Below are 13,777 nucleotides of genomic sequence, written 5' to 3'. Positions count from 1 at the left end.
TGCAGGAGTACCCAGAGGGTGACTGGAGTACTAGAGCTAAAGGCCCATGTTCTCTGCAGGAGTACCCAGAGCGTGACTGGAGTACTAGAGGTATAAGTATTCATTTAAAAAGTATTATGGGGGGCATGCACTTTAATATGGGTCCTAATTGGGTACATCAATTAAGAAACTTTATTTGTAGTAGTGTTATATTATAAAATGATATGTTACAGTAACCCAATCTAGCTATGTTCTAGGATGATAGACATATTTTACTGGACCTTTAGGGACACTTCCATTTCACACTTGGCTACTTTGCTCTGGTTGCCCAATGCTCTGGGGTACACTCTGTCACTTCATCTGTCAGCAGCATGTCTGCGGAGCAGCCAGGGATGCATAGCCCAAGGGTGTCCAGTCAAGGGAGGTGAGAAGTAGCAGAACTTAGCTGAAGCGTAAAAGTGGCATGCTTCTACACTGAGTGACACTCAGATGTGACCAGCAGCTGGCCAGGAGCAGCCAGCTGGAGCCATTCCCTCATTAATATGGCCCGCTTGGAACAGCTGCCCCAGGTGGGTGCATGTACAGATGCTTGCTGTTCCCCTGCTCAGTGAGTTTGCACCTGGGAACTCACTGCTATTTTAGTTTCCTGCAATGTTCACTGCTGTTTAAATATAAGATAAATTCACGTGGCTTAGGACAAAGACTCCATCTGGCAGATTCTACCTTGAGGAGAAATGAAGTGGTTCAGTGTTAAACAGCTTTCTGGGAGAAGATAGGCCTTTAAAAATAAGGTAAATAAACAGCAAGAGAGGTTTTTAACCAGTTGTATGCCACATGGCAATGGGTGAGAGGGAGAGATGGAGGAGAGGATGCTCAAGGCTCTGTCTTTCCTATGCCTGGGTACTAATGCGAAGACTAGACCTACCAGGAGGATTAACTGTCTTATAGAATTTATGATTCACAAACGGATGACAATGTGACCTGGGTTGTCCTTTAGCATGCTTAAATAGGAAACCTAGAATGTCCCAGGTTGCTATCTAGAGTGAATGGGGACCACTAAGATGTATGAAGGCAGTCCAGGGATTAAGAATGTGTGTTGGGGCTGAAGACATGGCTCAATGATTGACTTCATACTGTTCTTGCAGGGGACTTGGGTTTGGTTCCTAACCTCCATGTCTGGCCGTTCACAACCACCTATAATTCCAGTTCAGGGGATCTGACACCCTCTCCTGGCCTGTGCAGACACCTGCATACATGCTATCATACTCAAACATGGATACACAATATACACATAATTAAAAATGAAATAATTTTATCTTTAAAATGAGTATGTTTGAATCCAAGCTTCACTGAGTATTGTCTGTGAAGCCTTGGTCAAATTATATAACTTCTCAGAACCTATATTTCTTTATCTATATCATTGGGGACTGGGGCCTGTCCACATGAGGGACTGCACTTAGGGCTTTGTGTCTAGTGCTCATTAGACACAGCTTCCTTCACAATGCTGAGAGAAATGATTGTTCATGGTCTAGTGAGGGCTTCCTACCCTTCTGGTGCCCTTACAATTTCTTCTTGATGCTACTTTATACTCAGGTACATTCTATGGTTTGGGTTCAGGCAATAATAATGTGTAAACTCCAGAAAATCTACAAATATAAACCTTTCCCGGGACCCAGAATAGAATGAGATTATAATCTCAGTAAACGGAACAGTTCCTGCCCTGGAGCATGGCTGTTCAAAGTTTGAGCTGTGTGGGTAGCCTGGATATGTAGTCCTATCCCTAGCCTTTACCTGAAGGCTGGGATAAGTGCTGAGGTCTGGCCAGGGTGAGGGTAGTAGTGAAAATGCTCAGGCTAGGTCCACGGTTCTCTCCATGGCCAGTGGCTGACTCAAGCCTGCTCATAATGCCTGGTTGTTTGGGAAACTGAGTGTGGAGGTCTGACGCATATGGTAAAAAGGGAACAGCCGAGTCACTTGAGCTGTGTTTGAAGGATAATTTTCACTCCTACAGCTGTCCAGCCTTGAACCTTTCTTCTTTATATATGTGCATGTGTGTATGCTAATGTGCTTGCACATTTGTGACTATGTGTGGAGGTCAGAGGTCAACCTCTGTTGTCACTGCTTAAGTGCTATTTACCATTTGTTTTTGAGAAAGGATCTCTCACTGGTCTGCCGTGAGCCTCAGCAATCCTCCCTTCAATATGTCACCATGCCCAGATTTTATGTGGCTTCTGTGGATCAGACTTAAGTCCTCATATAAGAAACACTTTACTGAGTGAGCTATCTTACCAGCACCTTCTTAGTCTGACCCTCAGGTTATTCAGATGGGGTGGGGGACTTCTGGTAGCTGTAGCTGAAAGTTCATTACACTGGCATTTATAGCTGCCCATAGCTGTTTCTAGGTTAGGGAAGAACGGAGCATTGGCATAGTGGCAGAGGATTAGGAACTATGACAGTTGTCTATTTTGTTAGCAGATACAAATGAGGTATGGGATTTGGTGGCTGCGAGGAATGTCTGGTGAGAGAGAGTAGGGCTTGAAGAGGGTGATGTCATCGTAAGTTTTCGACCTGATCCTAGTAAATGAAACTGAGACTGAAGGAATTGCATTAAAGATGGGCAGGGGCGAGGGTGGGGGATAGACAGTACAAGTTTCGTCCTGTCTTAAAACCCTTTGTTGTCTATACTTGCTTGTCTGGTACAGAGCACACAGGCGGAGTCTGTTCAACATGGAGGAGTTGAGGAAACTCTATAAAGGAACAGCTGAGGTAGAGGAACAGAACAGGGCAGGAACCATGCCTGGGCTGGAGACACTGTGGAACTTATGTTACATTTACCACACTAGAGATGCCCAGCCCCATACAGGGCAGCTGGGAATTGATTGGCATAAGAGGATCCAACTCCTAAATCAACGGGTGGAGGCTGAGCATTCCTCACAGTGTGACCTTTGTTTTAGCACTGCACTGTTCTCATCCAGAGGCTACAGAAGCCTGGCCACACCTGGGTCTCTCTCATATGTATGCTAGTTGTTAAAGCTCCAAGCTCTGTGATGGTACTCGTCTCTAACTTCACTGACTATGTAACTGCCACCTTCAGAAAGAGTAACTTAGAACAGACCATCAATTAGAAGTGATGGCCACAGGCACACCATGCCTCACAGGACAGGGAGTCACAAGAGCCTTCCTGCAAGCCCATAGCCCCTGGATTATGAATAAGCAGCCTGGGGGTGTCTGAGAGCACATAGCACAGTATGTATGAACTTCCTCTAACCTCAGCAGATCCCAGTCCTACCGCTCTCTTTACACCCCCAGGCAGTAAACATCAGTGTTGCATGGCTTGCTGGCATACCTGCTTGCATATCACGCTTCTGTTGTCTTATGGTTTCATGCACCTTTTATTTTCACTATGGGATGACCTTGTTGAGAGATGGGAAAGTCTACATTTGTGTTCCTAGGACTGGGCAAGCTGAGTGTTTGTTCAGTGTGATGTCTTATAGATTTATCTTGAGCATTATGCAAATGGAAGCTGTTTGAAGCCACGTTGACAATTAGTCATTACAGACTCCCCGCTGAAGATGTCTAATAATAATAAGATCTTATATTATTGGCTGACATGTATGTAATGCTCATAAGGAGCCCAGCACCAGACATACGTGACCATTTATCTACCTAATTAGGAGGCAACTTTCATTATTACTATTTTTTTTCTCTTTTTAGATGAGAGAAACAGGGCTGGGAAGGGTTACATTATTAAGGTAAGGTTACACAAGGACTTGTGAGTTGCAGTGAGGGGCACCATAACTTGATGTGGAATAGATGCTCTGTTTGGAAATTAGGTACACAGTAGATGAAGGTGAAGATGGTGACAGAAGCCTAACAGAGGCTAAATGAGAACATGAGCATCACCTTTTAGAGTCCTGAACTCAGTAATGGCAAGGCAGAGGCCATGAATCCCCCCTTGCTGACACACAACTCATCTCTGGTGACAAGAGTTTAGGGCTTCAGGCACACTTGAACTCCTGTTTTATGGCTCTCCCATCTATGAGTTTGGAGACCTAATGTATTCTCTCCTGAAATGACAAGCTGAATTGGCCCACGTGGTTTTTATTTATAGCCTTCTGAGAGCACAAGGCAAAGCAGAGGGGATGGTGTACGCGTGGGAGACACTTGTAATACGGACACTGGGTTTGCCAAGTACAGAGCCAATGGACACCATGGTCTGTTGGTCTGTGACCTCTAGACTGTGGTAATTTTCATAGTCACACTTCAAATGACCCTCGATGTTTTTCCACTGTCTGCATTTCTCACATTCTCCCCTGATGCCTGTTTTGCTGTATGTTGGAGCTTGAAGTCAACCTCCACAGATAAAATCTTTTCCCCCTTCTCTCATATATTTTCAGACTCCAGCCATTGACCTTTCTTTTGTACTTTTCTTGGGTCAAGTTCATGGAGATTCCTTGCTGTCAAGGCACTGGAAGTCTCCTCAGCCGTAGTTTAGCTAATATTATCTGAGTGCTGCTGAAAGTGCTGTAAGGATTTAATAGTACATTGAAAAGTCGTTTGGGGGTGAAGGAGAATTTATAATGGTATTGTGATGTTAGCATGACTCTGGAAAAGACCAAAATTTGCCCTCCTCTCCTTTTTAGATTCTATAGCTCACCACTGAGGAGACACAAAGGTGAATGGGGACCACAGCACCCCTCTTCTGGCACCTGTACATGTCTGACATTCTTATGCTCAGGGAATCTTGGAAGTTATGCTGGACCAAGTGTCTTAAGGTCTGGGCTAGGTGAGGTCACTTGTTGCTTTCTCTGAACCTGATACTCAGTGTATGGATGCCCAGATGTTGAAACAGAAGCTTATGTGATGCATTCACTAGATAGGGCCATGGTGGGCAGCTCTGGCCAAGTGCAGGTTTGATGTGGAGTATTTAATGGATGCATTCAGTCAAGACACTGTGATACTTTTCGTTTGTTGTACTCCACATCCTGTGGCCATATGTTCTAGAGTTTATTCCTCTAAGAATCCTATTTATGAGACTTCTTGCATGTCATCTGCCTATTTTCTCATGAAAAAGACCTTAGGGAGAATTATGACCAGCACTTAAAGGTGAGCCCGGTTGGGTTTCATTATTGAAATGGCCCTATTTAAGTCACTAGATAATTAGTTAGACAATCAGCGGCAGCAGTTTAGTTCTTTAATTCCCAGATTGTCCACTGTGGAGGATGGCAGGACAGGTCAAAACCAGGCTGAAGGCCCAACCAGGCTGCCAGCACCAGTGGCTGATGGCCTCTCTTGCAGCACATGGGGTTATGCTGACATCAAAGGTGGCTGATGGCCTCTCTTGCAGCACATGGGGTTATGTTGACATCAAAGGTACCTCATTTCTAGAAGGAAGACTCTCTATGTCCTGCTAAAAAGTCAAACTGAGGGATAGGGGAGATGGCTCAGTCTGTAAAATGCCTACCATGCCAGCGTAAGAACCTGGCTTCAGATAAGCCGTCATCGGCAGAATATTTATTGCAGCTTGTTGCTCAGCTAACCTATCCAATTGGGGAGCTCCAGGCTGAGTGGCAGACACTGTCCCAACCAATAAGAAGGAGGACATTGAGGAAGATACCCAACATTGACCCCTCCCCCGAAAAGCAAGTGTGTGCATTTACACACAAAGCTGCATGGGCATGTTCATACTAATATGAAGCACACACACATACACACACACACACACACACACACACACACACACACACACACACACACANAGAGAGAGAGAGAGAGAGAGAGAGAGAGAGAGAGAGAGAGAGAGAGAATGAGAATAAGGCTAAAAACCAGTAGTGTATCCTCTCATTTACTCTCAACTTTCAAGCATTTTTTTCTTGTCCTTCCTGTTTTTTATGATACCATTATAATCCACATGTATAGTTTTCAGTTGACATATGACCAGACTGTAAACTGAACAATGCTCCCTGGGCCTGGCCAAGAATTTCTCCTGCCTTAATGTCCCCCGAAGGGTCATCTTTTTGAGGAAGGCTTCCCTTGGCTTTGACATTACATGCAGTTAGATGAGTCCCTACATCCTCCTCTATAGTACCGTGTTCCATGACCCCTGGTATATAGGTCGCCAAAGGACATGGGGGCATTGTAATTGTCTGTAAGAATCTCATATACCTTGCACAGAGGACATGCTGCCATGATTCCACACTATCAGTTAAGGCACCAGTTAATAGTTACTGAACAGAGGATGGAGAAGTGGCTTAGCTTGGACAGTGTCTGTCATATGAGCATTAGTACCTGAGTGTAGATCCCCAATACCAATGTAAACCGCCAAGTGTAACTCTAGCACCATGTGTGCAGAGTCAGGCATATTCCCAGGGTTTGATAGAAAGTCAGCCCATCAAGCCTGTAAGTGCTGAGTTCAGGGAGAGACCCTGTCTCGAAAACTAAAGTGTGGAGCAAAGGAGGGAGATGCCTGATGTCAACCTCTGGCTTCTATATACATACACACACATGTGTATCTATGCATAGACATATTTACACTAACACACACACAGTTGAATAGGTCGGTGACTGGCTGCTGTAACTCAGGATGGACTTTGTTCTTTATTACAATTTGGGGACAAATGCCACCCCAATTCCCTCAGCTCACATTCCTCCTATACTGCATGTTTTCTGAATATAAATACAATTTCCCTAAGTTAGCTGGAAAACAAAATACAGGTCTCTTGCTGGGTATAGTTTCTGGATTCATTAAACAGAGCCCTGGGAGAAGCTAAGCTAATACAATTCTGAAGCTAATCTCCCTTCCAAGTCGTTCCATAAATCTGATTAATGGGTCACCTCTCGACCATAAGCACTGTTGCTATATTAAAAGAAAATGCTCTAACAGGATTGTAATTCTGTTAACAAGGCTTCTGCTGTTCGCAAGAGGCATTTCCTCACAGGAGAAACGAGTCTAGACTGGAAGATGCATGGGATTAGATAGTGAGCAGAATTCTACAGGCCTTTGCGCTTAACTGCAAAAGAGGAGAAAGATATAGAAAGACTCACAGAGGACCAAATCAGAGGAAAGAGTGGGTACTTGAGACACGTGCTTCTCGGTGTTCCTCAGAAAACGTGTCACTTTCTCAACTTTCGGTTGTCTGATAGTTTATCCCATGACACTGATCTTCTGCAGAGGGATGGGCCCCTTAGTATCTATTGGTTCAGATAATCATTAACCCACAGGCTGCATTTTGGCTTCTCCTGCCATGGTTTTTCACAGAACCTGGGGACTCCAGAATAAGACAAACCTCAGGAACATCTGTCTAGTGTAGGGTGCCCCAGGGTGGGCATGCTACCATAACTACGTGGAAAACAACTGACAGAGACTGGATTCTTAAGTGAAAGTGTTGAGGACATAGAAGTGGGCTATGCAATGTCCATTTTTCTCTCTCTCAGAAGTTATTTTATTTGGGTTTTATTTCTCTCTGGAAATCATGGCTCGGCTCTTTGGATAAGGACCTTGCCTTCGGTATCACTTATCAAACTTTTATTTCCTGCTCCCAGGGGTTGGGTTGCTGGTGGGCACGTGACCCAGTGCAGGACACTGAGATGTGAGGGGGTTAGGAGCAAGTCCCTCTCTTGACTTTCTATGAAGGCCACCAGAAATTTCTTTTTTCTTATCCTTTCGTGGGTTATTAGAAATAGTTCTGGGGGCTAATCCTGCTGTAGCTCTGTCATTGTCACGAAGCACAGTTGTCTTAGGGCTCAGCCGACACTAAATGTTGAGTCTGGATCTAGAAGCTCATTGAAGTACTTGTTCATCTCAAGTCACCTGCGCTGGCTTCAGCCATCATAATTCCTTGTTGGGTACATCTCTTTGATTGAGGTTTCTACCACCAGTGGGGGAAAACAATTGAACCAACACAGTACTAGACATGATTCTCGCTGAAGATTGTGTCTGACTCATAATTATGTTATCATGTGTTATTAGATCAATGGACAGCAGTGTGTAGATGCTATATTCTGAATTAGTTGGCTGTAGATTCTGTTTTCTTTTCTTTTCTTTTTTTTTTTAAATAGTATATCTTCCAGGACCTACAAGCCTTAAGGAATGCAGAAATCCAAGTGACCTTCCCAGCGTTTTCATAGTTAGCTGAGCATCTGAGCCTGGAGGACTGGAGGCTGACTGCCAAGCGTGCTGTTCCCTAAAAGTCATAGCCCCTTCTGTCCAAAGACAGCCCTTCATTGAGGGTTGATGGGTTGGCCTCAGAAGAACACACTTATTCTCTTGCAAAGACTCCTGATTCCCTGGACATTATAAAACAGAGTGGTGGTGGTGGTGAAATTATAGGCTTCCAGGCAGAACTGAACTTTAGGTTGAAGAAACATTTACATCTATTATGTCATTAGCAACCCAGAGCAGCAACAGAAGAGGAGACAGAGGAACATCAGGCTGTTAATGATTGCTGGAGGAGCAACAACTGGATGGATAGCAACTTTTTTGGGGTAGGATGTCTTAAGATCATGTCTTTTCAGTCATTCTACTGAACGCTCCTTTAGAAACACTAAAACCCCTTTTGTTCTAACAGTGAGTGGTCTAATACCTTTTCTAATTTTTTTTTTTAAATTTTGAAACAGGTTTTCATGTAGTTCAGGTTAGCTTTGAACTATATAGCCAAGGTGGCCTTGAACCCCTAATTCTGCTGCCTTAGCCTTCCCAGGTCTGGGATTCCAGGCATGTGCAATCATACCTTATCTATTAGATATCTCTAATAGATAATCATGCTATTACCTATCCTTGATTGTTATTATCTTGTGTTCTCCAAGTTATTTTGAGAACAGAACAACAGGTCATTCTGTCTCAAAGCTCAGGTGAGCCTACAGTCTAATCAACTGCAGGATTGGTGCCAAGAATAGGGGCACTATTCTGGCACAGTCTAGCAAAGCAGGAAGAACAGGATTCTCATTCCTCAGAATGGGAACAACTTCCTGCTTACCTTTGTGCCACAGTATAGGAACAATTAAGAGGAAAGATGTTAAAAAAACAAAAAACGTAAGATGGGTGTGTTGGGACAGCAAAAAGGAATGCTTTCTTAAAAGCTCTGCCTATAAGGGAAGGCTTTGTACTCAGGCAGCCATTCCTTCCTCTTCTGTAACTGACTAGCATGCTCCTGACCATTAGATCTAGCTGGGAAAGGAAAAAAAAAAAGGAGAGTAAGTAAGCAAGTAAATAAGTAAGTAAGTAAGTAACTCTCCCTTAGACTAGTTTTCCAGACATATAATTGTGGACCTCTCAGCTTAGATGGCCCAAACCTAGTGTTCCTGAACATGTGGGGAACACAGGGTTTCACTTTTGGGTTCTTTGTGTGTGCTAGTATCCCTGGAGGCTTCCCCCTGGCCATAACATCGCTAGTGGACCTTGTCTTCTAAGCCCTTCCATAATTCAGTTCCAGTAGCTAAGCTTTCATTCCCCAGGGAGAGTATTTCTTCTAAGTTAGCAGATCCTAATCGGCTAGAGTGCACGCTTCAGAGTAATTCCCTTTCATTTCAGTCAGTGACCAGGGCAACAGAGAAACCTGTGCAGATGCAGGTGACAAAGTTAGAGGGGAAAAAAGATAGCCCCAGGGTGATCTGAGGAAAGGGTGGGGGAAACAGGGAAACAGGGTGGGGGAGGGACAGAGAGGAACAGAGAGGGGGAGAGGGAAAGATAGGGAGAGAAAAGAGAGAAGGAGGAGAGGGGCAGAGAGAAGGGAGAAGGGGGAGAGAGAGGAGAGAGAGAAGGCAGAGGGGAAGGGAGAGAGAGAGAGAGAGAGAGAGAGAGAGAGAGAGAGAGAGAGAGAGAGAGAGAGAATATGAATGAGAGAGATGCCTGAATGAATAAGAAGAAACTAAGCCTTTCATCTCCAAGCAATTCAGGCATTCATGGCTGCTAGCTCACTCAACAGGCACCCCCACACTTTCTTCCATCAAGCCTGAGCTCATCTCCCCTCGTTCTTTTGTAGTCACCCAGGTCGTTACAAAACAGAGATATACTTTAACTCTGTCCTTTCCCCCTTATCAAAGAAGAGCATGCCCCCAAGAGCCCAATTGGGCTATTTGGCCAACAGAAGTTTGCAAAATGTCTGCCTATACAAAACGTTAATAAACAGTGTGGTAAGACCATGGTAGGCTGGGCAGACAAGAATTTGGCACTCTAAAAGTGAATGTGGCTCGTATTTATGTGTTTGGCATTAGCAGTAAGGAATTCCTGGGAGTATTTTGTATCAGTCTCATGAACACATCAAGAATTCCTTAAGTTTTAGGAATTATGGCAGGACATTTACATCACTTGCCTAAGGCCACCACATGACTGCAGACAGTGCTCAACCTGGGATCTTTCCTCAGGCTCCAGTTCTAACTCAAAGCTCCATCTCTCTCCTGAAACACACCGATGTTTTTCTCCTCCCAGAAGTAAACATACTCATAGCAACACCGGGCTAATTAGGTAAGATAATTCATAGAAAAATCCTCAAAGAAAAGACTATAAAATGAAGACTTCCTAATGTGAAAGCCCCTCCTTAGTCTTCTTTTGCTCATGGCTTCCACTATTATCCTCACACTGGGGCACTAACACTTCACTCAGGTAAAATGATGAGAGCCTCTACCCCCATCATTTCTGCTAGCGGGGGTTGGCAGTCAGAAGAAGTTAGGCTGAAAGTCGCAGTGAGACTGCCCCAGAGTTCTTAGATTTACCTGCTGTAGACCAGGGACTCTCGGTTATTGATGACTTTATCAGATTTATATCTCCGGAAGTCTTCCCAAGCATCCTTGATGGCCGTGACTGTGAGGATGACACAGACCGGAACCATGCTCACCCCTGGCTGGAACGCATTGACCACAGGGATGAAATTCAGAATGACGATGCCCACAAAGTAGAGATTGGCGAACCGGTGCAGCTGCTCAAAAATGTTCTTGGGTATGAAGGACAACACTGTGTACTTGCTGGTCTTCACTTGGTTCCCCAGGTAATGGCGGTTGGGGTTTTCTTTGTAGGGCCATCCTTCGAAAGGCAGGTTGGAGACCACGACCCTCTTCCTGTCTTCTTTCTTTTTCCGCCTTTTCCTCCCTTCCTTCCTCATCTCTGTTCAAGTCTGCCTCTTGGATTCTCATAATTTAATTAGCATCTTTTACTCTCCTTCTTTGCTTAGAACTTCTCTCTTTTCTTTCAAAACTAACAAAAAAGTTAGGAAAAAAAGAAAAAGAAAAGAAAAAAGAAAAAAACAGCATCGGTCTGCAAGCAGTATGGGAGAACTCTCTGGAAGGAGCTTGCTGAGAATGGGTGTGTGTCACCTGGCACTTCCTTCTGCCTGTTTGAGCCTCCACCTGTTGGAATGTAGGCGTCATCATCCACAGATGTCTTCCTTTCCTACACAGGTGCACTAACGCTGGGTCCTAAAACCCACCAGGTTAAGCAACAGCATGGATTTCTAGCCAGGCACCCTGCTGCTTTTCAAATGGCATGCACTGTGTGTGTGTGTGTGTGTGTGTGTGTGTGTGTGTGATTTCACCTAACACCCTCAAAAGAGCTTCTTAGGAAATTAGTCTCCTGTGATGATCTAATCATCCTGGAGCTTACCTCTTGGGTTTCTAATCCAATTTTAATAATAACACAATGTCTGGATGGCTAAGAATAGGAGGGTTTTCATGAGTTTTTCAGGGTTTTTCGACTTCAGTCCTGTTTTTGACTAGATTTTGTGTGTGTGTGTGTGTGTGTGTGTGTGTGTGGTTGTTCTTTTAGGATATGTACTGGCACCCCCGGCTGCCTTCCACTAGATGCCAGTAGTATTCTACCTATAGCCTGTCCTCAACCTATCACCATATGTTTAAGGGGTGGTGGGAGGAGGGATGTGTCAAAATCACCTCCAGCTGATCATCACTGAGTTAAGCAAACTTAATGTCTAAAAATAGTCTTAAGCAATCAAACTAGCATCTAAGAAAAGTCCTATAACACTCCCACCCTCTCTCTATATAGAGAGAGTTGTTGTTGAGGGATTGTATAAGAAGTTCCCAAAACATTGCAGACTACTGCTAGAGGTGAAAGGTAAGTCCCTATTGGTAAAGGGCACCATGCACTTTAGACACATAGTCCAGAGGTCCTTGAGCTGGAATTGACCTGAAAGGTTACTCCATGAGGACTTGCTTTCATGATATGTGAAAGAGCCTTGAAGGCAAAAGATAGCTTGAAGGTGCCATTCAAGTTTCCAAAGGAGAGAAGCAACCAACAATGTTGCCCAACTCTAATACCTATGAACCACAGCAATGACCAGTATGGCACATGTAAGCCTCAGTGTTCAGTAGTGGATTGCATACCTTGGTTGTAACTAATAGCTCTCTCATTGGAGTACATCCCACACAAGAGGGAAATCATGCCCAATTGCCCAAGGCTAGTGAAGTCATGGATCTTGGCTGAAAGCTTACAACCTCCACTTTACTAAACCAGTATAATCCCTAGCTACACTTTAAAATGTTTGTCCTTACACCCTCATCAAGGGATAAAGACTTATCTCTACCCATTGTCTTTTCAACAGGGAGAAAGCATTACAGAAAACCACAACCAATCAAAATGCCCAGGTTCAACTGATACATTTACAAAACGCTCCCTCAGTAAAGACTCAGGAAACTTTGGAGAAGAGGGCATGGAAATATAAGAGCTAGGGAATCAGGACATTTGCTGTGAGATAATGTCAGAAGTGAACACGTTAAGTCTCACCAACATGACTACCAAAACATAAGTTGAATGAGACTAATAGACATGCTAATGTGCACTGGGGAAAGTCAATGAGGCGTCAACCCTACACACAGAACTGTAGGCAATTAAGGAAAGCTGAGAGGGGAGAAGTAGCCTTCCCTGGGAAGAGCTCACCAATTGGCTCCCTAATACTAAATGGTCATCCCCGAAAGCATACAAAAAGCTACATTATACAGACTTAGCAGATTATATTGAAGAATGTGTATATACATACATGCATATGTATACATAACAGTAACTAATGAGAAAAGAGGCAATGGATTTTAAAAAGAGAAACGGGAGGGATATGGAAGGGTTTCAGGGAGAAAAGGGAGAGGGAATGATATAATTATAATCTTAAAAAATAAAGTTAGTATTTTAAAAGAAATTTTTAAAAGAATATATAAGGTTAACTCAGTGGGTAAGGGTACTTGTCACCAAGTCTGATGACTTAAGTTCAATACTCAGACCCTATGTAGTAGAAGGGAAAACCAACTTATACAAGTTGTCCTTTGGCCTCCATATATTTGTTTTGACATGTGTACACACACACATAAATATATATATAAAAGCCACATTGCTAGTAAAGATCAGTTCCTTAAATATGCTGGTGAATTTATTTAACCTTCTGCAACAGAGGAAACAGTAGTAGAGTCGCTTACCTTTCATATATTTGAATGCTGGTACTGTTCATCTTTCTGTCAAAGCAATATCTCTTGAAGTCCTCTATGCCGTCTTTGACCATGATGATCAACAGGACAGTTGCCAGGGGGAACATGGTGATTTCCTTGTGGAAGACTTCCATGGAGGGCATCCAGTTCAGAATCACCAGGAACAGGAAGTAGAGGTTGGCCCACCTAGAGGGACAAACAAAGTGTCAGTGGAGACTCTGGAGGAGAAAACTATACCCTTCCAGTTTCTTCCTAGTTATTGGCTCTTACCCAACTCAAACATCTTCTCGTTCACTGTGAATTCAAGTCAAAAAGTAAAGGCGTTAGAGTAAAATGCTTTTTAAAAATAACATTTATCTATTCTCTCTCTCTCTCTCTCTCT

The 13,777-nt window shown here is 43.8% G+C and overlaps 1 protein-coding gene across 2 annotated transcripts in view; it reads right to left on the bottom strand.

The window, feature by feature from the left end:
* Positions 1–13,777, bottom strand: part of Atp10b (ATPase phospholipid transporting 10B (putative)) — a 183,025-nt gene that overhangs the window by 89,411 nt on the left and 79,837 nt on the right. For both annotated transcript variants that reach the window (XM_021213839.2, XM_029546265.1), the window contains exon 3: positions 13,387–13,581. In XM_021213839.2, coding sequence (XP_021069498.1) covers positions 13,387–13,581 — 195 coding nt within the window. The remainder of the gene's footprint in view (positions 1–13,386; positions 13,582–13,777) is intronic.

The sequence above is a fragment of the Mus pahari genome, chromosome 14, assembly GCF_900095145.1.
Source record: "Mus pahari chromosome 14, PAHARI_EIJ_v1.1, whole genome shotgun sequence".
NCBI classification, from domain to species: domain Eukaryota; kingdom Metazoa; phylum Chordata; class Mammalia; order Rodentia; family Muridae; genus Mus; species Mus pahari.
This window is presented reverse-complemented; position numbering and strand designations above follow the sequence as displayed.